The sequence below is a fragment of the Panthera leo genome, chromosome A2 (genome assembly GCF_018350215.1).
Source record: "Panthera leo isolate Ple1 chromosome A2, P.leo_Ple1_pat1.1, whole genome shotgun sequence".
Taxonomy (NCBI): domain Eukaryota; kingdom Metazoa; phylum Chordata; class Mammalia; order Carnivora; family Felidae; genus Panthera; species Panthera leo.
Window position 1 is genome coordinate 79,618,766 of NC_056680.1, and position 26,916 is coordinate 79,645,681.

At 39.7% G+C, this 26,916-nt stretch overlaps 1 protein-coding gene across 1 annotated transcript in view; it reads left to right on the forward strand.

The window, feature by feature from the left end:
- Nucleotides 1-2,679: 2,679 nt before the first annotated feature.
- The window catches only part of RELN (reelin), a 532,400-nt gene continuing 508,163 nt past the window's right edge, over nt 2,680-26,916 (forward strand). The window contains exon 1 of the mRNA XM_042915885.1: nt 2,680-2,905. Within this exon, the coding sequence (XP_042771819.1) occupies nt 2,680-2,905 (226 nt within the window). The remainder of the gene's footprint in view (nt 2,906-26,916) is intronic.

Below are 26,916 nucleotides of genomic sequence, written 5' to 3' on the forward strand. Positions count from 1 at the left end.
ATAGAAAAAGGGGGACCTCTGGGAATTGGCGACCTTCTGGGAATGAAGTGCCGGTTATGTCCCGGACCAATTATCAGTGCTTTTACTAAAGACAATTTATTTAAAGCGGCGGCCTTGGGAACAAGCATGGCCAGATTTCATCCCAGGCTCCTTTTCTGAGTGCCCCTGAAAAATCACTAACCTTCTATGAATCTCAACTTTCTTTTCTAAAAAGTGAGAACAATTGTACCTACTTCACATGCTAATGTAAGGATTAAATGAGGTAATCTGACATTAGTAAAGAATAGTTCTTTTTCTCATCCCTCTAACAACACCAACATGCATTCCTTAGAAGTGGTTTACAGTGGTTAAGTGCTGGGACTCTAGAATCAGACTGTTCAAGTCATAGCTCTCTCACTTATCAGCTGTGTGACCTTGGACAAGCTACTTGACCTCTCTGTGCTCCATTTTCATAGTATGTAAAATGAGGCTATCAATAGTGCTTTACACATAAAGTTGTTATGAGGATTAAGAGTTTAGTCTTTGAAGTATTTAGGACAGCACTTGGGCACATGGTAAACATGTTTAAAGTTAGCTAAAAATGTGCAATAGTTTTGGATTCGTTCTAGAAGTGATTCATTTTGTGGTAGGTTATATTCACCTAACTGGACAGGAAGACATGGTAACAGTCATGCCGGCTGTGGGGTGAATTTCTTGTAATTCTATTCAGGGCAACATTGCCTGCTGTGATCAGGTGGTGGTGGTAGTCTTCCTTCTAGCTAAGGTTGTAGATGGTTGCAGGACAGCTCTGGGTGAGAGCCTTTAGAGCCAGCAGCCAGGTTGTCCCACATCCAGCTTTTGTTACTGATATTGGGCAAATTAACATTTCTGACTGTTTCTTCCCTTGTGAAATGGAGATAATTTTTTGCCTCTGGGGGTGGTGTGAGTATTAAATGCAGTAATTTACCTACAGCCCATATAGTCTCCACCCAGCACAGAGCTGCAGTGCTAAGGATGATTACATCAAATATATAGAGCAGTCAGGCCCTCGGGGATCAAAAGAAGGAAAACGAGAAGGTAGTCAGAAGTGGGCTTTTTCTGCCAGTCTGAACTCGGTTTGGATACAAGGAAGAAAAACAATCTCCCCCTTTTGCAACCAAAGGACTATTGAAGTCTCCCCTTTGGACCCTGCCTTTCACGCCGCCCCCTTCCCAATAGGCAAAGACACCATTCTTTCCAATTTTATAATCTACTCATTTCTGTACGTGCGGGTTTATCTGGGCTTGGTGGTAAGCCAAGGGTGGGTGGGGAGAGGCATTAAAACCTGGCAACCCAGCTCCCCCATCTCTGGATGCCGCAGGGCTCCTGCCAGCCGTCCTCGGTTAAAAACCGTGCTTTTTATTTCACTTCCCCACAGTCTCATGTGCAGCAGCTCATTACCACCCGCTTCAATCACCACTGCCAGCATCTCCCCAGAACGTTTTCCCCTTCCCCTATTTCAGGGACATTGGTCTTAGCTGACATTTAAAGGAAATAAACACTGATTTAAAAAATTACAACCTTCCCCGCCTGAAGAACCCAGCAGCAATGAATAACTGAACAGTCCAGCGAAGAGCGCCTGCCGGGGCTCAGCTCCGCCAGCCCTTCCTGCCACACAATTCCCCACACCCGAGTAGCACAAATCACCATTTCCAGGCACCACTCGAGGCTGCCAATTCCACTTTCCCTTAATCTCATTTAAAATCCGGCTACAGATGAGGCTCAGTCGCTGAGACGAGGAGCCGGGCGGGGGACAGCGGGAGGGACGCGAGGCCTGCCTGGGAAGGGAGCGCAGGGGCCCCTCTCGGTTCGGGGCCGCGGGCGGATACCCAGAACAAGTGCAGGCCGCCCGGGCTCCGAGGCGGGCGAGCCCCGAGGGGCGCGGGGCGCAGGCGGCTCAGACAAAGAAGCCGGCGCTAGCGCCGGCCCCACCACCTCTCTCTTTACCCCGCGCCTCCTCTCAGGAAAAAGAGGGAAATCTGAGGGCCAAAGGGGATGGTCGTCTCCTTGTGCTCCTCCAGACAGCTGGCGGGAGGGTCTCTCTCTCCGAGGTTTCTCCGTCCCTTACCGCAGACTGGCGGGCCCCGAGGCCCCCGACAGCACCCCCCCCCAGCCAGCCCCCTCCTCCGGCCCGCGCCCCCCCCGCCGCCCTTCCGGGTGGGAACCGGGCTGAGGCGCGGGAGCCCCGGGAGGCGTACGCCCCGCGCCGCGCGAGGTGCCGGCGAGCGAGGCCGAGAGGGCGGGGGCCGGGCGGGCGCGCGCGGCGCGGCGCGCGGGGGCGGGGGAGCGGCCGGGACACGTGTGGCGGCGGCGGGGGGGACTCGGCGCCCGGGGCTTTAAGAAGGTGTGGAGGGGGGCGGGCGCTTTCCCAGGCCTGGCCGAGGGGCGTCGCGCAGAGGCGGCGGCGGCAGCGCACGGAGGCGGCGGCCGACGCGCTCTCGGCGCCCGCAGCTCGGGGCCCGCTCTCCGCCGGCCCAAAGAAACTTTGCGAGCCGTGGTCTCCCGCCGAACTTCCCGGCGGAGCTCCGCTCTCGAGTCCTCTCTGCTCCCGTCCGCCGCCTTCTCGCCTTCCCTGCGCGTGGTTCCTCCGTCCCGGCGCCTCCCAAACTGAATGAGCGAGCGGCGCTCGCGGCGCGCGGCGGCGGCGGCGGCGGCGGCGGCATGGAGCGCAGTTGCTGGGCCCCGCGGACTTTCCTCCTGGCGCTGTTGCTGGGGGCGACGCTGAGGGCGCGTGCGGCGGTGGGCTATTACCCCCGCTTCTCGCCCTTCTTTTTCCTGTGCACCCACCACGGGGAGCTGGAAGGGGATGGGGAGCAGGGCGAGGTGCTCATTTCTCTGCACATTGCGGGCAACCCCACCTACTACGTACCGGGACAAGAATACCATGGTAGGTACCACAGCGGCTCCGCGCTCGCCGCCCGGCCCGGTGCGCCCGCGAGCGCAGCTTTTTATCTCTTTCCTTCTTCCAAGGGGCCATTTAAACGAGAGCCAAGAGAACCCTTCCCTCAACCTAGAGCTCTGTGAAGGGACAGAGAGCAAAGTTAGTGAGGATCGAGCAGCGAGTTGGGATTTATTCGCCACACACCACACACTCCCTTCACGCATCTGCTCGTAATGAGCCGGTTCTTGTGGGAAACGCCTGAGAATTGGGGGCTGGCGTCGTTCCCCCTCACTCCTTGTCCTTGCAGCCGGCACGTTTAGTGGATGCGCGCGTCTTGTTTCCCTAACCCCGTGCTTGGATTCCAGACCTTTGTCCTGCTCCCGGTTCCCCCTGAAGGGTGGCGTTGGGGCTGGCGCGGGGCTTGGCGGACGGGCTGGTGACAGATTGACGCGCCCCGGTCCCCGGCTGCCCCGCGCCGTCGCCTGCCCGCTGCAAAGTTCCCGCTGCTCGCCAGCCAGGGGTCCCTCATTTCATCCAGTGTCAGACAGCCCTCCTGAAATGGAGCGGCTTTCTTCCAGCTCTTTATTCTTCATAAGGTGTCCTTTAAAATGTCCGTAAGATGGGTTTTTTTAAAAAAATTTCCTTTTACTTTTTAACGTGCTGCTTTTTTTTTCAAGTGGTCTCTGTGTTGTGTATTGATGACTTTGTCTTTTATCTGAACAGCTTTAATTTCCAGGTAAGGGCTGTGGAAGCCCCTTATAATTTAAAGATACCTTTTAAAAGAGGATCATTATTATGGAGTCCTTCATCAAAATTAAACATTCCTGAGGAAGTAAAATTTAGCTACAAGAAATATAATTTTGTATGGTGCATGTATTTTGACTGTTTTAAGCTAGTTAGTCGTGTATGTGGGGAAAAAAGACACTGTCCATTTTCTGTTATTTCCTCTGGCACTTCTGAGCATTTCACTTCCATGGAACTTCTAAGCCAGGACAGGCATTTATTTGATTAGAATTTCAAGGCAAAAATACTTATACTCAATCAAATAGAAACTATTGCCTAGTAATCTCATATTATAGTTTCCATGTCTTGTAGGCTAACAGTTATTGACATAGCGGGAGATAATCCACCCAGCAGCTGGCATTTCAGATAAACATGCGTGTAAGAATGATGAGAGTCCTTAAGTTTTCTCTTTTTTTAAAAACACCTTCATATCTGCTTTAAAATGTTTTGCGTAAATAAATGCTTTCTGGAGATTTAAAATAGTGCTTTTTACAACTTTCTTGTGGCATGGTGGCAGCCTTGTCTGTAAAGCCAGGAGTCTAATTCGTTGGAATTTTAGACTTTGTAAAATTAATTTTCCTGTAACTAGTCCCTTCTTTAATAAAGTGTTTAGCTCATTCTTTTCCCAATAACGTTCTGGTGTTTTTTTCTGAGGTGGTGAGAATCTTTTAAGTGGAAAGACCAGCCAGTATGATGGCAACCCAGACCTAACCTGCAGACTGATTGATTGAGCCTGTCACTTGGTGTGACCCTTAGCAAAGGGGCTTGTCTGTTATTAGTTCTAAGTGAGAGTGGTAGGTAAGTGAGCCAGAGCTGGGCTAAAAGGTATAATTGCCAGGTTGCAATGGAAGGCCATGTGATAACAAGGCCTTGTTACTGTTTTATTTTGTTTTTTTTTTCCGTTTTCTTCATCCTTTGTAAGGTGCCATCGTAGAAAACTTAAAAATATTAAAATATGACATAGCATTTGCTTTTGCTAGATAGCTGGCAAATATAAGTCAGCCAAAGACTGACCATAATCACATCCCTAAGTCTGAAAAGATAGAGTAAGAATAAAGTGTAATTCTTCAAGTTGGACATCGTGGGGGAAGCCTCAATTTCTACCTCTTTCCCGCACCGTCAGTAAAGATAGAGAAATTTTATTCTTGAGTAACTTCAAGAATATCAAATTATTATAAACTTTGAGAATTGTTCATGTCATATTTTAAATTCCTGTTACCTGTTTTATCAAATATTTAGATTTTGAAGCTGGTTGTAGTTACAGGCCTTCAGTAAGAGTTTTTCCCTGTAAAATGTTCTACAGGTAGAAGAATGGTTTAAAAATGAAATGAGGCTTACATGTGTCTCTTTTTCTTGTGGACTTAAAAAAAATGTTAAAGTTAATTATATGGTGTCTTTAAGAACTGAACTGATCATAGGAAAACTTAACCTATTGTACATTTCCAGTTGGCTCATTTTATAGGAGACCAAAATAGAAGGTCATTCAGCCAACATTTTTTAAAGCTCAGAAATCTGTAAAACCTTAGCTTGAGATTTCTCAGTCTTTAAAGGTAGCGATTATGTCTGGAAAAATCAGCCTTCTGTATGATTTACATTGGACTCTTCATTTGGAGGAATGGTGTTTGCATACAGCTGATGGTTGTCACTTTTTACCTAAAAGAATGCATTGTGATAGAAGTCATATGTACAAGGGCACCTAACACAGAACATTACTGTAGATCAGACTATGATGTCAGCTGCCCTCTGAGACTTGTGCTATGTGACAGAGCTCAGAATGTGAAGTGGAAAGGCAAATGTCAGTCTAGTGTAAAAGTGGTTCAAAATTACAAGTCTGTGTATGTGTCATCGTTCTTTAAAGATTTTTTGAAAATCTTTTGAAAAACAAAAATGTAATGGTAAAGAATTTGAAACTGGCATGTCTAACAGTTGTCATCTATTTCCAACATTAAATAATTTATCCATGTATTTGCAGTTTTGACAACTCTGTAAAGAGTGCTTGGTTATTTCTACTAGTTTTTCATCTCTTTATTAAAGGGTGTCACTTGGTACTTCTGTTTTCATCTTCTTGTATCTTTTAAATTCTGTTGTCTACGACTCTCTTGAGATGGCATCGTTAGTCACAATGAACTATGGTGTCCTTGCATGAGTATACCACACTCCAGAAGCTCAGCAAAAAGAGGTCTCACATCCATCATGTTGAATTAGAAAGGTCTCAGGATCAGAAACTTTATTTCCCCTAGAATTTGCTGTTTTTGCATAAGTCCCAAAGTATGGTCAGTTTCTACAACACAGTTTCCAGGATCAAACCTGATTTTTTTTTTTGTAGAAAGTTGTGAATAATGGGAAGCTAGGAAATGGAAACCTAGATGGTCTGTCTAGTCAGAAGCCATTTCTCTTTCCCAGCCACACCTGGCGATTCCCTGCTCCCCTCCTGTGGACCAGGGCAGTATTGTGAAACATGCAAAGGTTGAGTTGATGTCTGCACCTTCCCTTTCCTACTATAATCCCTCTTCCTTCTCACCGTCAGGTATCTACCTATCCTTTTTTGTTTATAACTCCTCCCCCAACTGATTTGTAGTAAGGATGACTCATCAATATTGAATCTTCCCATAGTCTTAATTATAATGGTAGAAAGATGTTTTCCTTTTTTGTTTTATTTTGTTTTGAAGAATTTTAGCATCACTAACCAGGCAGTTACTATATTTTGGGATAGAAAGACTTTTAGAAATCATTGAAGTCGTGTAAATAAGAACCTACCTACTCATAAGATTGGCTTACTCAGTTACCCTCAGAGAAGAGATGTGAGGTATTAGAAAAAGCAACTATGAAAGCCAAACATAAGTAAATGAGTCTGTGGAAGGTGCCTGAGCTTGAGTAAGACATTTTATCTGAATCCTGAAATAGACTAGAATCCCTGTTCTTTAAGGATGCGTAAGGTGGGGCAAATCTTCCCTCAACAGTGAAAAAATGTTCTAAATTATTGATTGAGGGGAAAAAAAAATTGTCTTAAGCAGAACTGAATTAACAGTGTGGTATAATGCTTTAGAAGGGGGATTTTATTGTATTTTGTAAATCCAGTATCACTGTTGGTGGTTCTTTCATGCTACATTTCCATTCCATTATTTATTTAATCATATTGTGGGGTGATTGGGAAAGTCATTTCCTGCTAAAACTGAGCATTTACCTAAGAAAAGATATAATTGGAGAAAGACCACTTTGTCATTACAATAGCCAGTATTACTATTATAAATATATGTGTTCTGGAATCAACTGGTTGCTATTTAAAAATCACTGTTCAATGGCAGTGCAGTATAATGACCTTTCAAATATAGGAATGATATATATCAGACGTAGTTTTTGGTAATATACTCCAGATTAAATTCCTCTCAAGGGAATGATTTTATCATTTGAATTAAAGTAATGTGATATTGGTAAGGTAACTGTGTTGTCGATCAGGTTTGTGGTTATTTGTCCTTTACTTGTCTCAGATTTCAGAATCAGCATACTTAAACTGTTAGGATCATTTGTTAAGTGCAATTTAAAAGTGAACTGCAGCTGTGTCCTATTTGTATGTGACTGTGAAAATTGACCATTTTAAAGCATTTTGTTTTACTTGTTATATATTTCATCTCACTCTGTACAATTCATTTCAAACATTTTTTAGTGAGGTGGTTCAGATTGTTTCATAAATCACATAAATCTTGCTTTAGTGTGTTCCCCCATGAGAGGTTAAAAAATCAAGACTTAAATCAAGTTATAGGCTCATAATTGAAAACATCTCATTTAGGCAGATATTCTTTCTTCATTACCAGAAATTATTTAATTAGAGTACTTCCCTCCAATTTTTGTGCTTCTTTAAACTATTATTTTATTTTCATTAAAAACACTAAAGAATAAAATAAAGTATCATTATAATCATATGTTTTTTATAGAACTGTCTTATTCCCATAATTTTTTCTTTTCACCTTTAAAAAGTAGATGATATGTGATTGTAGCAAGACTTTAAAGTTCCATACTATTGACTTTCAAATTTTTTCATGAATTAGTTTCATTCAAAAGAATACATTTAAGAGCCATTTTTGATTTATTTTTTCCCTCTCTGGAATTGATCAACTTTATAGAACAACCTGGGAACCTTATATGATCAATTTATTTAGAATGTGTTGCAATAATCAGAATTGTTCTTCTGATTATTTCAAATGGCACTTACTATGGCTTTAATGTTCACAAATAGTTGCTGATGCATTGAACCCTTAGTATTTCAAATAGCCTTTACATTTGAAAAGCATATATAAATTGAGTAATCAGTACTTTTTGAACATTGGCATTTAAAAAAATTGTACGTATTTTCACACAAAATATAAAGTTCTTAAAGAAATTTTAAGTTCTTTATGTAATATAGAAATAGCAAAAATGGATGGCCCTACCCTCTGTCAGGAAGAGAAGGAAGGTGGAATGCATTTTGTTAGAATGGCAGGTTCACTATGAACAAAGAGAAATGGCTTAGGCTTCGTCTGAGTAAAGACACAGCACATATAAAAAGAGAAATTCATTTATCTAAATATTTTGGTTTCAGGAAACATTTGGATGATTAACCCACCTCATCAACTTTAGAATCATTTATTAAATAACCAAACTGTGTAATATCATTCTTATCAAGTTTAAGCAAAAAAAGTATTAAAAACACATTTTCAGAAATTGGCGTTGAAATCTCAAATATGAAGATTTCATAATGACTGTCCAAACACAGGAATGGTATATTTAAAAGTATATATGTTCTTGGCTGTCAGGTAATTCCTGAAGTGATCTCTCTTTGGTTTTAATTGTGTAGCTCAGAGAGTAATTTTCGCCATGGTACCTGCTATGCCCCATCTCACTGAAGGCAGAGCTTCTAAAGGGTTGAATGCTGTACCTACGGGTTAACCAATTATTTCTAAAGTGTATGCTTTGCTAAAACTATGCATGTTTTTTTCCTTCTTTATTCAACCCCATGTAGGAACCAATATAGCAACGAAATGTGGGTGTGTGCCGAAGGATCAGTACAAATGTACAGGTGTTGCTTTGTGGCTTAAGGCAGCTCTAATCACTCAAAAAACCAAAGCGAAGGTAATTAGATAGTTTTGAATGCCATGAAGAGACTTATAGGAACTCTAATGTTTCAGAGTAAACACTGAAAACCATGGTTATCTTTTTATACTAAATTATCTTTCCTGAGAAAAAGAAAACTTTATTTGGAAAACAGAATAAATTAAACGTTATTGATTAAAGGATTCTTTGCAACTATAAAACCCGAGATTGTTTGCCACTGATGTATGCTGGTGCCCACATACTAAGTGACATGGAGGTGTGATCATAGTTAACCAATCAGTGATGAGTGTACATCTCAGAATCCACTTTCTCTGCCCTTCCTGCCTCTGTCCACTCTCCTTCCATCTATATCTCACCTGCTCTCTTCCTTGGTCCCTTTGTTCCTCCTCCTATAGTTTCTCATTGTCTTTCCTCTCATTCTTCCTTCTACCACATCACAGGTACTTGCCTTCTCTCCCCTCTTCCTTCCCTTTTTCTGTGTTACATTTCTCTTCTGTTCTATTTTTTCTCTTTTTCCTTCTCCCCTTCAGATTTTTTGTCACCATCTCTATTTTTTCTCTCCTTTGACTGTAACATGAAAAACATCAGTACGTTTATATCCATTATTTTTCTCATTGGATATTTGCAAGCATAGAAGTGGACGAGTAGGCTTTTTATATTATTCTTTTAAAAATTTAATGTTATTTTTTCTGTGACATGCACTTGCCCTTTTAAAAAGTTATGGGTTAATTATTCCTAAAAGAAAAGTGGACCCTTCCTCCTACACTGTAAAATCTCTCAGAAGAACTTTCAAACCTGTAGCTATTTATTTTTTATTGTTTTCATTTTATTACTATTTAAAAAAAATTTTTTTTTAATTTTTTAACATTTATTTATTTTTGAGACAGAGAGAGACAGAGCATGAACGGGGGAGGGTCAGAGAGAGAGAGACACAGAATCCGAAACAGGCTCCAGGCTCTGAGCTGTCAGCACAGAGCCCGACGTGGGGCTCGAACTCACGGACCGTGAGATAATGACCTGAGCCGAAGTCGGACGCCCAACCGACCGAGCCACCCAGGCGCCCCTCATTTTATTATTTTAAAATTATTTTAAAGTAGTCTTCGCAGCCAGCTTGGGGCCCAGCGCAGAGCTTGAACTCAAAACCTTGAGGTCAAGACCCAGGCTGAGATTAAGAGCTGGATGCTTAACTGACTGAGCCACCCAGGCACCCCCAGGCCTGTAGCTGTTTAATTCTGAGTTGGCTGCTTTCTTCACCGTGACTTACTTGGTCAAACTGCAGATTCGAAAGTTTGTGCACAGAAACATATATGTACACACAAGGGGTAGTTATAGAAATTAGAAAATGGCATACTGAATTAGCTTGAATCTAAAAGAGCTCAATTTGGAGACGTCTGAATGCTTGAGTGCATAGAATCTCTTCTAGTAAACTGATGAAGGACTTTATCATCACCTCGGTCACCTCCAGTCATCTCATTTACTTGCTGGTCTCTCTGCCAAGGCTCTTAACTGCAGTTGTGTGGATATGAAATAATGATGCCATCTTACTGGTTTCTGGCTCTCAAAAAACAGGTCAAAAAGGGGATGGGGGCCTTGGTTTAAGGCAAACACTAGACTGGGAATTAAGAAGGGAGATGTGTTGCTCTGGGGTAAGTACCATAATCTTTCTTGAACAAGATCTATTTTATTGTTTTGTGCCATTGTCTATTTCAGCTCAAAACTTCAAAGATTTCTTGGCTCAGTTCAGTGTTATTCACACTAAAAACAGCAGTCCAGGGAGCACAGTCATGTATGTATGAGAAAGAGTTCAAGCTTTGGCAGCAGAGAGAGCCGGGTGTATATCCTTTCTCTGCCACTTATTTGTCATGTGCCTTCAGCAGTTCTCTATCATCCCCAAGCCTCAGTTTCCTCATTCTGATGTATGAAATAATAACATTCATTTTCAGGGTTGCTGTCATCAAATAAGGTTATGCATATAAAGAACCTGCCACACAGTAGGTGCTTATCATATAGTAGCTATTATCATCTGGTATAATCACCCAACATTAGATAAGAGTATTTGAAGCATTGTATAGATAGATAGCCATTTACCCATGCATGTTCATTTTGTGCTGTGTCAATATGTGGTACATTTCAAGAGAAGTTTTAAATTGAGTTATTAAGGAGAGTCACAAAAGTAAAAAAAAAAAAAAATCAACTCATCACCAAATATGTATGATCAGAAAGTGCTTCCCAGCCAGAATAAATATATGACTTGCATAGAATTAAGGGTTAATTAGTGTGGTTCTAGTCCACCCAAAACTTTTATTAATTTATCCAATTCCTAATTCAAACCTTCCTGTTCCTAAGTTGATTATTTTCCTTACTTGAGGATCATAACAACCAAATTTTGTATATTTAAGTGTAGTCTGGGAAAGATGCCAAAATAAGTAAATATTGATATCAGTTTAATATATTTTGTCAAATCCTATGACATATATGTCTACAACTCCCTGTTTTGAAATACAAAACTATTTCAGCCAAACTAGAACTGAGAGAAATTGGTTTTGATAGTGAATCCAGAGTTCACCAGGTCCTCAGGGACTGATTGAGGAAACTGAGATCCACAAGTGGTTAGGTGGTAAAGTGGAAGGTCAGTTCATTTATAATACAAAATATACTTGTTAGGATAAAGGCTTTGCCTGTCCAGTGCATTCTGTCTGTCCACAGGAGCAAGGTTTTTATGGTTGGCAAATGACTATTAGCAGGATGTTGGGGAGCTTAGAGTTAGATGATCACAATGGCAGATTCCAGCCTCTAGGAAAGCTTCTCTAAACCAACTTATGTCAGCTGGGCAGGCTGACATCTTCTTCCCTAGACAGTATTGGAGGAAGATTGTCCTGCCCCTAGATTGCATAATGTATCATTGTGTTACATACACTGCCTGTTGTCTACCTATTCATTACTGAAACTCCCTTTCTTACTAACTGGTTTTGTTGAGAACAACTATGTGTCCAGTTAAAAATACCTTCAAGGCTCCCTTGCTGTAAAGTTTAGTGAGATGAAGTGGAAGTCTACTGGGTGGTATCTTTAGAAAGATTATTGATAAAATTGATAAAGATGATTTTTTAAAAGATTCAGCAAATAGTTGCTTTTTGCTCTACTCTTACCCATTTTGTCTAGCCAGGGTGTGGTACAGCCATCTTGTGACCTTGAGGATGGGAGTTTAGAGGGAGCCTTGGTCTTTATTTGTACCTTTGAGCAGCTGTCCCAGCCCTGGAATACCTCTTCTAAATTTCTTGTATCTTAAGAAAACTTAATCACTTTCCTGTTATGTGCAGGTGAATGTAGTCCTAATTATTTCTTCTGAATGCCCAGACGACCCAGCTTACATTCTCTTTAAGGTCAGTCACAATTCTTATATCAAGCTCTGAATTGCTCTCATCCTCCTGTAGAATTGTTTTTGGCCACTGTGATGGAAGTAGGGTGTTTCCTAAGACACTTCTGATAATACATTTTAAAAATATCCCTTAAGGTGTGCTACTTTGGCAAGTAGCAAAAATAGTGCATTTCATGTTGACTTTTTAGTAATGCTTTGAGAAAGTCATCTGTCCCTGACCTCCAATTTCTGAAGTTTCTTATAACTGACAGTTTATGCTAGTTTCCTTCACCAAACTTTGTTTCCTGATGATCCTTTCTGTCTAAAATGCAGCATCACCATATGTAAATCCTGTTGATGTTTCAAATACTTAGATGTGTGACATGGTCGTGAATGTGAGCTCTGCCCCAGCCTTAACCTTGTTTGTTATGTCTGGCTCAGCCTCTAGGACCAAATCCAACATTGTCATTTCTCTTGCTTGCTACATATTGACAGAGGAAACAGGCATCTCAGTCTTACCTTCGGGAACATGTAATCTTTTTGTTTAGGCCACCTTTGTTATGAATGTTGAAATATCCTATGATCATAGTTCCAGTTCTTTTCATATTTCCTTTTCTCAGATAAACACTTCCTGCATTCTCATACTGCAAAAAAATATTATATGTCCAGTGTTTGTGATGGAAGAATATACAGAAATTAATGGGTCTCTTTTAGAAAAAGTAGGTTCACATTTCCATTCCAAGCACTGATACTATCAAAAAATAAGAAAAGGTAACTCTCAAGGGCTTAGAAATAAATTAATAGCAACAATACTAATAGCAAACCCTAAAGTAGCACTTAGTGTATGCTAGGCATGTAATATGTAATTTTCACTTCAACTTTATGAGTTAGGTACGGTTACCCTCTTTTTCTGGACATAGAAACTGAGTCACAGAGAGGTAAGTGATTTGCTCAAGATTTGAAAGCTATTAGGCAAAGTCTTATTCCAGAATCCATGCTTCTAACCGGTATGCATTTATTTATAGAAATGATACTTATTTTAGAAAGGGATGATAATATGAAATAATAAGAGACATTTTAAGAAAGAAAAAACGAAGAAAAGTAAAAGCCAATTTTGTTATTTAAAATAAAGATTGATGGGCACCTGGGTGGCTCAGTCAGTTAAGCTCAGGTTGGCTCTTGATTTCGGCTTAGGTCATGATCTCATGGTTTGTGAGATCAAGCCTCGAGTCAAGCTCTCTGCTGACAGCGTGGAGCCTGCTTGGGATTCTCTTTCCTTCTGTCTTTCTGCCCCTCCCCTGCTTGCACTTTCTCTCTCTCTGTCTCTCAAAAATAAATAAATAAACTTAAAAAAGGACTGAAAACCTGAAGCAGAAAGATGATATCTATGCCAAACAAGGTCAGAATTTAAGTCCTAAATATTCATTGTCTAAGACATTATCTTCCAGATAAAGCAGAAAGTAATCACTTAGTATACTGTTGACATGAAAGAGTTAACATGCCTTCAAAGTATGATGACAAAAATATATAAATATGATTTGTGAATTTTGTTCAAATTTATTTTTAACATTTTGATGAGTGTAATTTTTATTAAGTTTTTTAAGTAAATAGGAAGTTCATTCTCTGACTCACTAATAAAACCTAAGTAGAACTGGAATACAAGAGGAGAATTCTTGGGAAGAGAGCCATTTCAAAAAATTTTGATTGAAGTTCATGTATTTGTAATATATTTCTTTCTTCAGGAAATTCCTTTATGTGTTATTAGTCTACAGGGACCGCCTGGAAAATTGAGTGATGTGGCACATATTGAGTCCTTGTGACAACCCAGAGCTCCTTTCAGTGTCTAACCTGCTCACTAGTTACAGGTCTGCATACACGGTGATAATGACACCAATGGCATAATGTTTATTTTGCACTTGGCTTTGGAGGATTGTTTTTTATTCATGGATCCAGTCTGTAAAAACCACTTTCTGTTGTGCTGTTCGAACAAGAAAAAAAGGGCAACCTCCAAGGGTCATCTCTGCGCTTGCCCTCAAATAATTCACCTTCTTTCACAGAGGGCAGAGGTCAGCCTTAGGCTTTGTGGCAACCAGGCGAGTGTGACACATGAGGGATTGCAAGACCATCAGTGTCTAATGCCTAGAAGCTGCCCTTGCTTCGTACTTACATTAGTAATACAAATATGTCTTCATTTGTCACCATCATCATAGTTTATCCCGAAGTTTGCCCTCAGATCTAAACTGAGATCCACTGATGCCTCATGGAAACTAAATCAGAGGGAACCCATTGAGATTCTCAGAGGGCCTGAAGGGAGGCCCATGCTTTCACTAAGAGAGAAACATTTGCCTCATCGGACTTGAACAAAAGGACGGTAGCCTTTATAAAGATATTATCAGAAATGTAGAGAAGGTCCACATATAAACATTTCCTTTTCTCAGGTAGGACAGACCAGACCGTTTCTCCCATTAGTCTTCCCTGGTGAGCTGTGTCAAGTTGTAGGTCTAGCGGGGGAATCTGTGAGCCTAAAGTGTAGGGTAGGAAGCCATAAGACTGCTTCCCCTGGTGATCTGCCCTGTTGTGGGTATTAAGCCTTTGAGAATATTTCTCTCAAACAAATGGTTTATGTCAGCTTTTTAACAGAAACTGTGAGGCAGACACTTCAATTCCAAATAAATTGTGAAATATTTTAAACATACAGAAAACTACAGTCAATGAAAATTCAAAATTGGTATCACTAATGAGTACCCAAGGGATACCTATCTATATTCGCTGAAGTAAAATGTAAATGCTCTAGAGATCAAGCTCTTCACAATTATTAAAATAATACTCACTAATGTGACCTGAATGGCTGAATGACGACTTGTCTAAACAAGTTTGTCCTGTCCCTTCTATACCAGTTGTTCCCAAGCATTTCCACAAAATAACGAAAGCCATGGAAGCCCCGCAGAATAGAAAAAGAATAGGAAATCTTGAATGAGGCACATGCTTGGTTGCTGTCCTGATGAAACAGCCATTAAAAAAATCCACTACTTTGATTAAAGACAAATGTTTCCAATGAATAAAAAGAATGGAGCTCCTTAGAAACGTCAGTGAAAGAAACATTTACAATCAGAATATCAGAATGGTTATTAGAATATTATGCCAATATAATAATGGCCTCTAAACCTTCATTTTTATGAGCCCAAATGTCCATCAACTGATGAATGGATAAAGAAGATGTGGTATGTATATACAATGGAATATTATTTGATGATCAAAAAGAATGAAATCTTGCCATTTGCAACAATGCGGATGGAACTAGAGTCTATTATGCTAAGTGAAATAGAGAAAGACAAATATATGATTTCAATCATATGTGGAATTTAAGAAACAAAACATAAACATAGGGGAAGGGAAACAATCAAATAAAAACAGAGGGAAACAAACCATGAGAGACTCTTGAATTCAGAGAACAAATTGAGGGTTGCTGGTGAGTATTGGGTGGGGGAAATCTAAACAGATGATGCACATTAAGGAGGACACTTGTTGGGATGAGCACTGGTGTTACACGTAAGTGATGAATCACTAAATTCTATTCCTGAAATCATTATTACACTATATGTTAACTAACTTGGATGCAAATAAAAAAGAAAGACCTTCATTTTTACTTATGTTGGAAAATGGACCTGACTTGAAAATTTATGAGTTTTATTGGCTACCACAGAATTTGGAAAGTGGTGGGTATACCCGCGTATTCTGGTTGCCAGATGTAGGAACTGGCTCTGGCTGACCTGGGCTAAAGGAATTTATTAATGGAAGGTGGGTTAAGTTGCATAACGGAAGGAAAATCCAGATGTTAGACATGATGATAGTATGTCAAGTGGTCAGTTGCTAAAGGAATCAAGGTGGTAAAGGGACCATGATTTTCTGGCTTTTTTCTTTTTTTTTTTTTTTTTCTGATTTCGAGGCTCTTTTGCTCCCACAATTAGGATGAATCCTCTTCAACTCCTCTCGTTTCTTGTATCACTGAATTCTAGTTCTGGGACCACAAGTCTCATTGGCTTCCCTGGGGTCTGGCCATCACACTTGGATGGCTGTTGGGTGGGAGGGATAAATTTCCAGAGGAAAATTGAGGTGCTGTTACCCCAAAGAAGAGGGAGAGGGCAATAGGACAGGCAAAATAACAGATAGCTGCCACAGTATTCAGTGTATACATTTAAGAATAAAAGATGTGAAATGACCTCTGGGTTAGTGAATGTGATGTTTATAACACAGGCCATGTGGAGAAGCAGTGTTCTTCTCCTTCATCTGAAGAAGTTCATCTCTTTCATCAGATGTGAAGAGTGTAGTGATTTTTTTTGGAGGGGGGAGGAGGGGCAGATCTAGTCTAAAAGTGACTTATCATGCTTTTGTAGCTTTGTGGACATGTCTAGTTCTCTTCCAGAAGCTACACAGTATGGTACAGACTACCTACTTTTGTACGAGAAGCCTGGCTTCTCTTGGATGTGTATTCCCCTCTTCACTTCATACCCCTCGGGGTCTTAAATTCAGTGACCTGCAAAGGAGTATTAGAGGTAAATTAATGAGTGCATACCTCTCCTTTCATGCATCAGTATAGACACACCATCCCTGTATTTACTGGGAACATTTCAAAATGCATCTCTCAGTTCTCAGCTTGCTAGGACCAAAGCATCATTTATCACAGTTGATCACCCCCTTCTCCTTGACACACTTTTGTCATTTGGCCACGGGGATTTCACCCTCTCCTAGTTTCTCCTTACCTCCCTGGCTGCCCCTTCTCATCCTTTGTTGTGTCTTCCTCTCCTCCCTGAGACTCTGTTTTACTAGGGCTTCAGGGCTCTGTCCTTTACCGTTTTCTCTTTTTCATCTGCCCTGTCTCCCTAAGGATGCCATCCATTCTGATGCTTTAAGGGCCATCTACATGCTGGTGACTCCCACACGACTCTTTGAACTGTGTCTTACTCCCCATTCACCATCTCCACTTGGATGTCTGTTGGCATCTCCAACTTCATGTGCTCCTCATGCTGCCACCCACAGGATAGCTCCTCCTTGAGTCTCCTCAACTTCATTATTGCCAGCTGAGGTCTTACAGTCATTCAGTCCCCAAACCTTCTTTCTCTACATCCCACCTCTGATCCATCCCTGGGTCCTGCTGGCTTTACATTAGAACACACCCAGAAGCTGCCATGGCCACCACCTCTCACCTGGGTTACGGCAGCTCCTAATCTTCATGCTCATCTTAAAACAGCAGCCAGAGTGATCCAGCTCAAACCAAGATCATGTCGGTCCTCTGCTCCATAACCACAGCAACTGGTTCATTCCACCAGGTTGCCTGAACAGCTGTGGTCTGCCTGTGTTGTCCCAGTGTCCCATCAGCTTAGCATTTTCACCAGCAAAGATACCTACATTTGAATGATAAATCCTATCATAATTCTATCCATCTGTTTTGTTGCTCCCTATGCCTCTCCAAGAGAAAGAAAGTCCCTGGCCTGGCCTGTAAGGCCCTAGAGCACCTGGCTCCTCTGTTACTTCTCTGGCTTCGTATCTTTCTTTTCCACTGAAACCATTAAAGCCTCTTTTCTGTTCTTCAAACACATATGGACTCAGTCTCCTCTCAGAACCTTTGTACTTGCTGTTCCCCTGTCTAGCATGCTGTTCCCCAGCTACCTCCATGCTTCCTCCCTTCCTGATTCAGGTCCCTGTTCAAATGTTCCCTTCTCAGTAAGGACTTCCCCACCACGCTTTTTACCACTGTGGCCCCTCCTCTCCCTGGTACTCCATATCCCCTGAACTCCTTCGTTTTTCTTCATAGCTGCGATAATCATTTAACATTTTGTTTTTTACCTTGTTTGCTTTCTGTGTACCATCAGCATATTGCCTTTAAGCTCCAGCAAGACAGGGATTTTTGCTGGCTTAGTTTGCTGCTTTATTTCCAGTGCCTAGAATGGTGCCTGGCACATAGCAGGCACTTTAAACATTTTGATTTAATGAATCAGTGAGCAAAAATAACACTTGGGAACCCTGTCTAATCTCAGTTATAGTTAAAACTGCCTTAGAAAAGTGGTAATTCTAAAATAATTAAGGCAATCGGGAGGATTAGTTATAAAGAATTTGTGAGTACAGTTTCTAAATTTTGGCCTTTTGAGTCCATGATAACAGCGTTTAAAAAATCTGAAAACCGTGTCTCTACTTTCCCACCCTCCAAACTTACAAAATTCTCATGACTTTTGTGAGACCACACAATGCTATTTATAGGAGTCTGTTGGACTGGCTTTGCTTTAACTATATGTTAGCATATCCAAAAAAGTTCTCATAGCAATTAGTGACTACAATTATTAATAGAAACTATAATAGACTTTAAGCTCTTATTCCCAGAAGCTCTTCTTTGCTGAACCATAAATAAATTTGAAGCAATTTTGATGAATGGGTAGCTAGTTTGTATTTAAATTTTCATTTGAATGAGAATAAATAATGGGAAGAACAGAGACCAAAATAGCTTGGATCCATACTCAAAAGATATGCAATAGCCTTATAGAAAAAACATACAAAAACCCTCAAACTTCTCAAAAGATTTACTCTTTTAAGAGAAATCTATTTGGGCAATGATGAATATATGAAGGGAACAGCAGCTAAGAATTCTGTATCTTCATTCATTTTCACTTATTGATATCCTGTAAGTTGAGTGGATCAGAGGTTCCAAGCTTGTAGATATCAAGTGAATGTTCTCAGGTTTGACAGTGAGAATTGCTCAAGTATTATGGGAAAGATTAAAAAAAAATTCCCACTCTATTTCTCACATATTTGGATACCTTAATTTATGAGCCTTTAAAATCAGAGGAGACTTACATCTTAGGGAGTTGCGGTGATCGATAGCATATAAGCTCAGGAGACTGGCTGGGTTCTTTGATGGACTTTGCATTTTCAAACTATATGGCCCTGAGCATATGACCTCACCTCTCTGTGTCTGTTTTCTCTTTTGAAAAATAGCAGTGATGATGGAACCTGTCTCATGGGTTTGTTACGAAACTTCGGTGACATAGTACATTTAAAGAGCAACACAGGGGCACCTGGGTGGCTCAGTCGGTTGAGTGTCCGGCTCTTGATTTCGGCTCAGGTCATGCTCTTATGGTTTGTGAGATTGAGCCCCATGTCAGGCTGACAGCGCAGAACCTGTTTGGGATTCCCTCTCTCTTCCTCTGTGCCTCCCCAGCTCTCTCTCTCTCTCAAAATAATTAAACATTAAAAAAAAATACAGAGCAACACAATGTCTGGCACAGACAATAGTATTACTATTGTGATATACTTTCAGATTTTTTTTTCCTGTGAGTAAATAGGATTTATATTTATATATCCTATATTTATAATATTTATATTATAAATTAATTTATTAATTTATTAATTATCCTATATTTATAATAATAGGATTTATAATTTTTTTCTCTTATTCTCTTTTTACTATTATTGTGATATACTTTCAGATTTTTTTTTCCTGTGAGTAGGATTTATATTTATATATCCTATATTTATAATATTTATATTATAAATTAATTTATTAATTTATTAATTATATTTATAATATAATTTATATTATAAAAATATATTTATATTATAAAAATTTATAATATTTATATTATAAATTAATTTATTAATTTATAAATTATCCTATATTTATAATAATAGGATATATAATTTTTTTCTCTTATTCTCTTAACATTATGTGATCATTATATTGGCATTTTTCCAAAACATAATTTTAATAGCTGCATAATATTCTGTTGTATGCTTGTAGCAAAATTTATAAATTTGTAGGTTTGACATTTTTGTCATAGTCATTTTGTTTTCAGTGATATAAACACTATGATGAGTATCTTGCACATATTTCAAATTTTTGCAAAATGATTTCCCCCAAGTTGTGGTTTTATTTTTATATTTTTCATGAATTTTTATATGCAGATTATATTAATAAATTAATAAAATAGATACATTTTTCTTTTGTTTTCTCATACTACTTTTGTGCTTAAGGAGTCTTTTCCTACTTAGAGACAAGGTAAATATTCACATAATTTTCCCTATTTTATTATATTTTAAGTAGTGGATTATAATAAGTTGCATGCATTATTAAGTGTGTTCATCTCATTTGTTTATGTTTCTTTTCATGTGGAACAAATGACTCCCCTTGACCCACAGAGGCATTCTCTGTTACTACAATAACTTTCTGCCATTACCTGTTTTGTCTTAGCTTCTGTCAGAAATGCTGTTGAGAAAGCTATCCTGTGTGCCATACGGATTGAATCATTGCTGCCGATTACAGTGTTTAAGTGCAAATGCCTGGTGCCTTTACTAAAGCCTTTGGGGGACCTTTGCTTCTTTCGGCAGAGCCTATTTCACTGTCCTGCACAGAATTCTTTTTGGGATTCTGATATTCTCAAATGTGAAACACCAGGGGATCAGAGAAACTGTTGATATCATGAATGTACTCTCTTGCTGATGGTACCTTTTCTCGGGTGCCAATCTCCAAGCATTTCTGTCTAATCTTGTAGCATATGTATGTTATCTTATGCTTACAGACATTAGCAGTGTGTGAAGCATCTACCTCTTTATCAAAGAAAAGCCAGAAAGTGAACCTAAAAGAAACGCAAACTGTGCAGGTTTCTCGTTCTTTCCTGTTTAGCCTCAAACCACCCCTGTTTGTTCTCAACTCTCATCTTCTCGTTTCTTGTAAGTCTCTGACAGTGATGCTGTATCTCATCATGGCCTCTTTTCCCAAATCTAGTGGTATCAAACTTCAGGAATTCTGAACAGATGACCGCACCCTCTATTTGAAACAGATAGTCAGGTGACTGACGCCAGTACTTGTGACACAGCCCCTGCCCAGGCCTCACCCGCCTTTCAGCTTCATCACTGCTTCTCGGTGGGACAGCACTGTACATCTTTGTCCTATAATTGCAAGAAATACTCAGTGGGAAAAATTTTAAAGTTGAGTTATGAGACCCAATGAAATCTTCTTTAATATTGTGCTCAGAACTGAGCCCTTCAACTAATCTCTAAATCTGATCTCTGATAAGCAGGCTGTTTTTATCCATATGTATACAAGCACGCACAAATAGGATCAAACTATATCAGCCACAGTATATGTGTTCGGTATCTTTCCACACCAGTAAATGCAGAACTTCATCTTTGTTTAGTGGCTGCACACTATTTCATTGTATCAATACATATAAATATACTTACTTCCCCTACTATTCAGATTTGGGATAATATATATACAACATCGCAAGAATTTTTTTCATTTATGTTCATTACCCATTCACTGATGCCTAAATACTTTCACAGTGTAAATAACCAGAGCTGAAATTTCAGGTTCAGAATTTATTAATAGCATTAACATATTGATACATACCACCAGATTTTCATAAAAAATATTACATCATCAGCCTCTGTGCACATTCATACTAGTGCTGGGTGATATAATTCTTTTTAGTCTTTGCCAAATGTATAGATAGGTTTGAAAAACAGCATTTTATAATTATTTTTATTTCTTTGATTACTAGGGAGATCAAATACTTTTCTTATATCTCATTACTAATTTGTGTGTGTATGTGTGTGGGTATGTGTATGAATTATCTGTCCTATCCTTTGCTCAGTTTTATCTATTTTAGAGTTCCTCTTCTTCATTTGATTTGAAGAAATCTTTATTAAAGTCAGTAAATCCTTTGTAATATATTTTACCCATATTTTTTTACCCAGTTTGTCCTTTATCTTTCGACTTATGTAGTCAAACCTATCAGTTTTCCTTTGTACAGAATGAGGATGACACAGTGTTTGGTAGTATGGTCTCTGGGATCAGACGTGCCTGGATTTTAATCCTGGCACTGTAATTTTTTTTAACAGCTGATTCTAGTTATTTGTGATATTCTACAAAGTCTTTGCAAACACTGATCAAACACCAAACCTTTGTTCCTAGAGGAAATATAGAGTTAGATTTCTATGAGCCTCTGGTCACATTTTCACCAACTGATTCATACACAACCTTGTTTTTGTGTGTTTTTATTTAAAGATAATTATTTAATATATATTGTTGATTCATTAACATTAAGCTCATGGCCTACAGCACTATAACTTAGGCATGAATGCATTGTCTTCAAAATGCACATCATAGCATTCTTACACTTAGGAACACTAGGTAGTACTTCAGTACTGTGGTTTGGGGCCATTTTAAACTGTGAAATCACCAGCAAAAAGCAGAAAAATGTGAAAAATAGGGCAGCAAATAGATCTTGAAAAGGATACTTGTTTAAAATATAAGAGCTGAAATAGGAAGGCAGAGTGTTGACCTCAGCTGGGAATGTGTGTGTTGGGTGAATCAAAATTGTCATTTTGTACATGTCCATGAATGACTGTGAAGGCACCTTGAGTCTTGATTTGGGTTTGAGGGTTACAGATACATTTTGGCAAGTAGGTGAATTAACACATGAGGAGTTGTGAATAAGGATTGACTGTAAACACTGCTGTGACAGTTACTTAATCTCTCTAAGGCCCCTTTTTTCTGTGTAAAAGGAAAACTGACATTAAAATGATATGACAATAAATAAGACAATGTATGTTTGGTATATAGCAAGCTGGTCAATGTCAGCTGCTATTGCTATATGGTTTCTGCCTTCAGTATTACACATATAAAAATTTTCATTAAACACATCCTTATATAGGGGCACCTGGGTGGCATAGTTGGTTGAATGTCTGACTCTTCATTTTGGCTCAGGTCCCAGGATCATGGGATCAAGCCCCACATTGGGCTCCACACTCAGCTTGGAGCCTGCTTGGGATTCTCCCTCTCCTTCTCTCTCTGCTCCTCCCCCCCTGCTCATGCATGCTCTCTCTCTCTCTCTCAAATAAAATGAAAAAAAAAAAATAAAAAAAATCTTACATCATTTCTCCTAGAGCTTGAAAAATGTTTAGTTTTTGCATTTAACTCTCAAATTCATTTGGAATTCATTCATGTCTAAGAAGAATGGTACTGATCTGATTTTTTCCTGTATGTTCTACCAGTTTTCCCAATACCATTTATTGAATAGAACATTTTTCTCCCACTGATTCTTAAGTATTCTCTAGTGTGAGTGATCTTTTAAATTACATCTTCTAATTGGCCATTTTTAGTACATAAGAATGATACTGATTTTTGCATATTTTATATATAAGCATCGTATTGAAATCTGAATATTTTTACAAATATTTTGGGGGGGTTGATTTTCTCCTATTTTTAGGAAGCATTTTTAAGGCATTTAATTGATTGATTTAAATTTTGGGAGAGAGAGAGACAGAGCATGAGCAGGGGAGGGACAGAGAGAGAGGGAGATATAGAATCTGAAGCAGGCTCCAGGCTCTGAGCTGTCAGCACAGAGCCCAGCATGGGGCTGGCACTTGAGCTGAGCAGTTTTGAGCTCTGAGATCATGACCTGAGGTGAAGTCAGATGCTTAACCCGCTGAGCCACTCAGCCGCCCCATTTAAGGCATTTGAAATGAATAGGGCAGAATGGAGGAAGAAGGCACATTGTATACAAACCAGAAAGGGGTCAAAACGACTTAATTTTACATCTTGCTGAATAAATTTATTTCCAATAGGTCAGTATGGCAAAAATAGTACACTGAAATTTTAGAATACTTGAACAGGGGTGGGGGTTCAAAGCCCTAGCTGCTGCTTCTTTTTTTTTTAATGTTTACTTATTTATTTATTTTTATATTAAATGTAATTTATTGTCACATTGGTTTCCATACAACACCCAGTGCTCATCCCAACAGATGATCATCATCTTTGGCCTCAGTGACCATCACCCACTTTCCCATCTCCCCCACCCCCCATCAACCCTCAGTTTGGTCTCAGTATTTAAGAGTCTTTTATGATTTGCCTCCCTCCCTCTCTGTAACTTTTTTCCCCGCACCCCCTCCCCCATGGTCTTCTGTTAAGTTTCTCAGGATCCACATATGAGTGAAAACATATGGTATCTGTCTTTCTCTGACTTATTTCTCTGTCTTTGCCTGACTTATTTCACTTAGCATAACACCCTCCAGTTCCATCAAATGGCCAGTTGCTACAAATGGCCAGATTTCATTCTTTCTCATTGCCAAGCAGTATTCCATTGTATATATAAACCACATCTTCTTTATCCATTTGTCAGTTGATGGACATTTAGGCTCTTTCCACAATTTGGCTATTGTTGAGAGTGCTGCTGTAAACATTGGGGTACAAGTGCCCCCGTGCATCAGCACTTCTATATATCTTGGGTAAATTCCTAGCAGTGCTATTGCTGGATCATAGGGTAGGTCTATTTTTAATTTTTTGAGGAACTGCCACACTGTTTTCCAGAGCGGCTGCACCAGTTTGCATTCCTGCCAACAGTGCAAGAGGGTACCCGTTTCTCCACATCCTCTCCAGCATCTATAGTCTCCTGATTTGTTCATTTTAGCCACTCTGACTGGCGTGACAATCAACAAAACTAAAAGGCAGCCGATGGAATGGGAAAAGATATTTGCAAATGGCATATTGGATAAAAGGCTAGTATCCAAAATCTATAAAGAACTCACCAAACTCCACACCTGAAAAACAAATAAGCCAGTAAAGAAATGAGCAGAAGACATGAATAGACACTTTTCTAAAGAAGACATCCAGATGGCCAACAGACACATGAAAAGATGCCCAACGCCATTCCTCATCAGGAAATAAATCAAAACTACACTGAGATACCACCTAGCTTATTATTCTTATAGGCTTCTCTTTTGTGAGTGCAAATGCTTCCATTTTACGGGTGGAAAATCCAGGATGGTAGGAATACTCACAACAGGTAAAACAACAAAAATGCCAGCATTAACTGAGCTCTCATGACTATGTGTATTACTATGATTACTATATGTACTACTTTGTGGAATTAACTTACTTATTCTTATGAGAACTTCATGGGGTAGGTACTGGTATTCCCATTTTACAGTTGGGGTAATGGAGGTACAGAGAGATATTGAAACCTACAAAATGTCAGACTAAATCAGTTATCTTCTTTCCCATTTTTCTGAAATTTCAATTGAATTTGGTATGGCTGGCTTTTTATATTTTAATAAAACCATGACAATTCATATCAAGTTCTTTTAAGTGTTAGGAGATTTTGCACTTAATTCTTTGCCCCACCGTTGGGAAGCAGGTCCCGCCGTCCACACTTGGTGGCAGCAGGGTGCAGGCTGTTTTGTTTTGTTTTTAGGCAGAATGTAAAAATTCAACATCATTTAGCATTTTTGGTTGATCATTTCCATCTGTTTTTCCCCCCATCTTTTCTAACCAGCTCTTAGTAGTCTAGTGCCTCTTATCTCTATTTGCAAATGAATTACAGAGATAGTTTAGTGAAAAGAATTACTAGATGATTAAATTTGAACAAGGAAGCAATAATATCCTTTGCCTTGTTGGATCTGATTTAATTTCATCTTCTTTACCTTTACTTACCTTTGTAAATTTATTTCACGTTTTAATTTCCTTTTTTTCCTCTCTCTTCTCTTCATTATATATCTAATTTTTATATATAAATGTTTATTATTATTATTTTTTTTGAGAGAGAGAGAGAGACAAAGTGCTAGCAGGGGAGGGGCAGAGAGAGAGGGAGACAGAATCTGAAGCAGGCTCCAGGCTCTGAGCTGTCAGCACAGAGTCCGACGTGGAGCTTGAACTCACGGACTGTGAGATCATGACCTGAGCTGAAGTCAGATGCCCAACCGACTGAGCCACCCAGGTGCCCCTAAATATTTAATTTTTAAAACAATTCCCCAACTTTTCCTTGTTTTCTGCCTTATTAGAATCTGCAGTTTGGAATTGACCACATTGGGAATGAAAACACTATGGCTGCAGACACTTTATCCACCTTGTCTTGGGGGTAATAATCCCATCTGATCATGGGGGAATAGGATGAAGTATGCAGGGAAAAGGTTTTTGGTGACTTTGGCCACACTAGTTTTCAACTAGGACATCTGAGAGTATGGCTAGCCAGTCACTGCTGTCACACGGCAGGTTCCTTTGTTCCTCCTCAGTTGTTTCTCGTGGGGCACCAGCCAGTCCTCAGTAGTGACCTCTGGTGCCTGCAGACCAGGATGTCAAACGAGTTGATAAAAGAGCACTTACTGTTCCAGGCACCAATCTGTAATCCAATGTACTTCTGTACTTTTTTCATTCTGAATTTACAGTAAGTAGAGTGTTAGGATGTTCCCCTGGCCTTCAGCCGTGTATAATGACGTATTTGCTGGAAGATTATGTAGAAAGCATCGTAAAGTGATATTTAACATCCCTTTTTTTCTTATTTGAGGGAAGATAAGAATAAAATCAATAACCATTTGTCGGCAGCCTGCTTTGTAAAAAGTATTCTGTTTGGCCAATGAAATAAAAGTGCTTGTAAGGAGTTTGGAATTTGTAAACTACTTCAATATATGTATACTTGAAGATAAAACCAAATGGCAAGTGCAAATATGAAACAGTAAATGCTATGACCAGAAAGTGGCACCAGCCACATGAGCTATCAAACTTTAGACATAAGAGAAGCCCTTCTGATTCAGAGTAATCAGACATGGTTCAGAATAGACCTTGAAGCTTAGAATTCTGGTGGAAGGGAAGGAGGGGTGAATGGTACTTTAGTCCTGAGGAGGGACACAAGCAAAATAGTGCTGCTGACTATTCCTGTAGGAAAGGTTTAGTGAACAATAAGCAGTGCTGCTGGAGGTGAGGAGTTACTTAAAAGAAAGGCAAGATGTAGGGCTGATTTTGGCA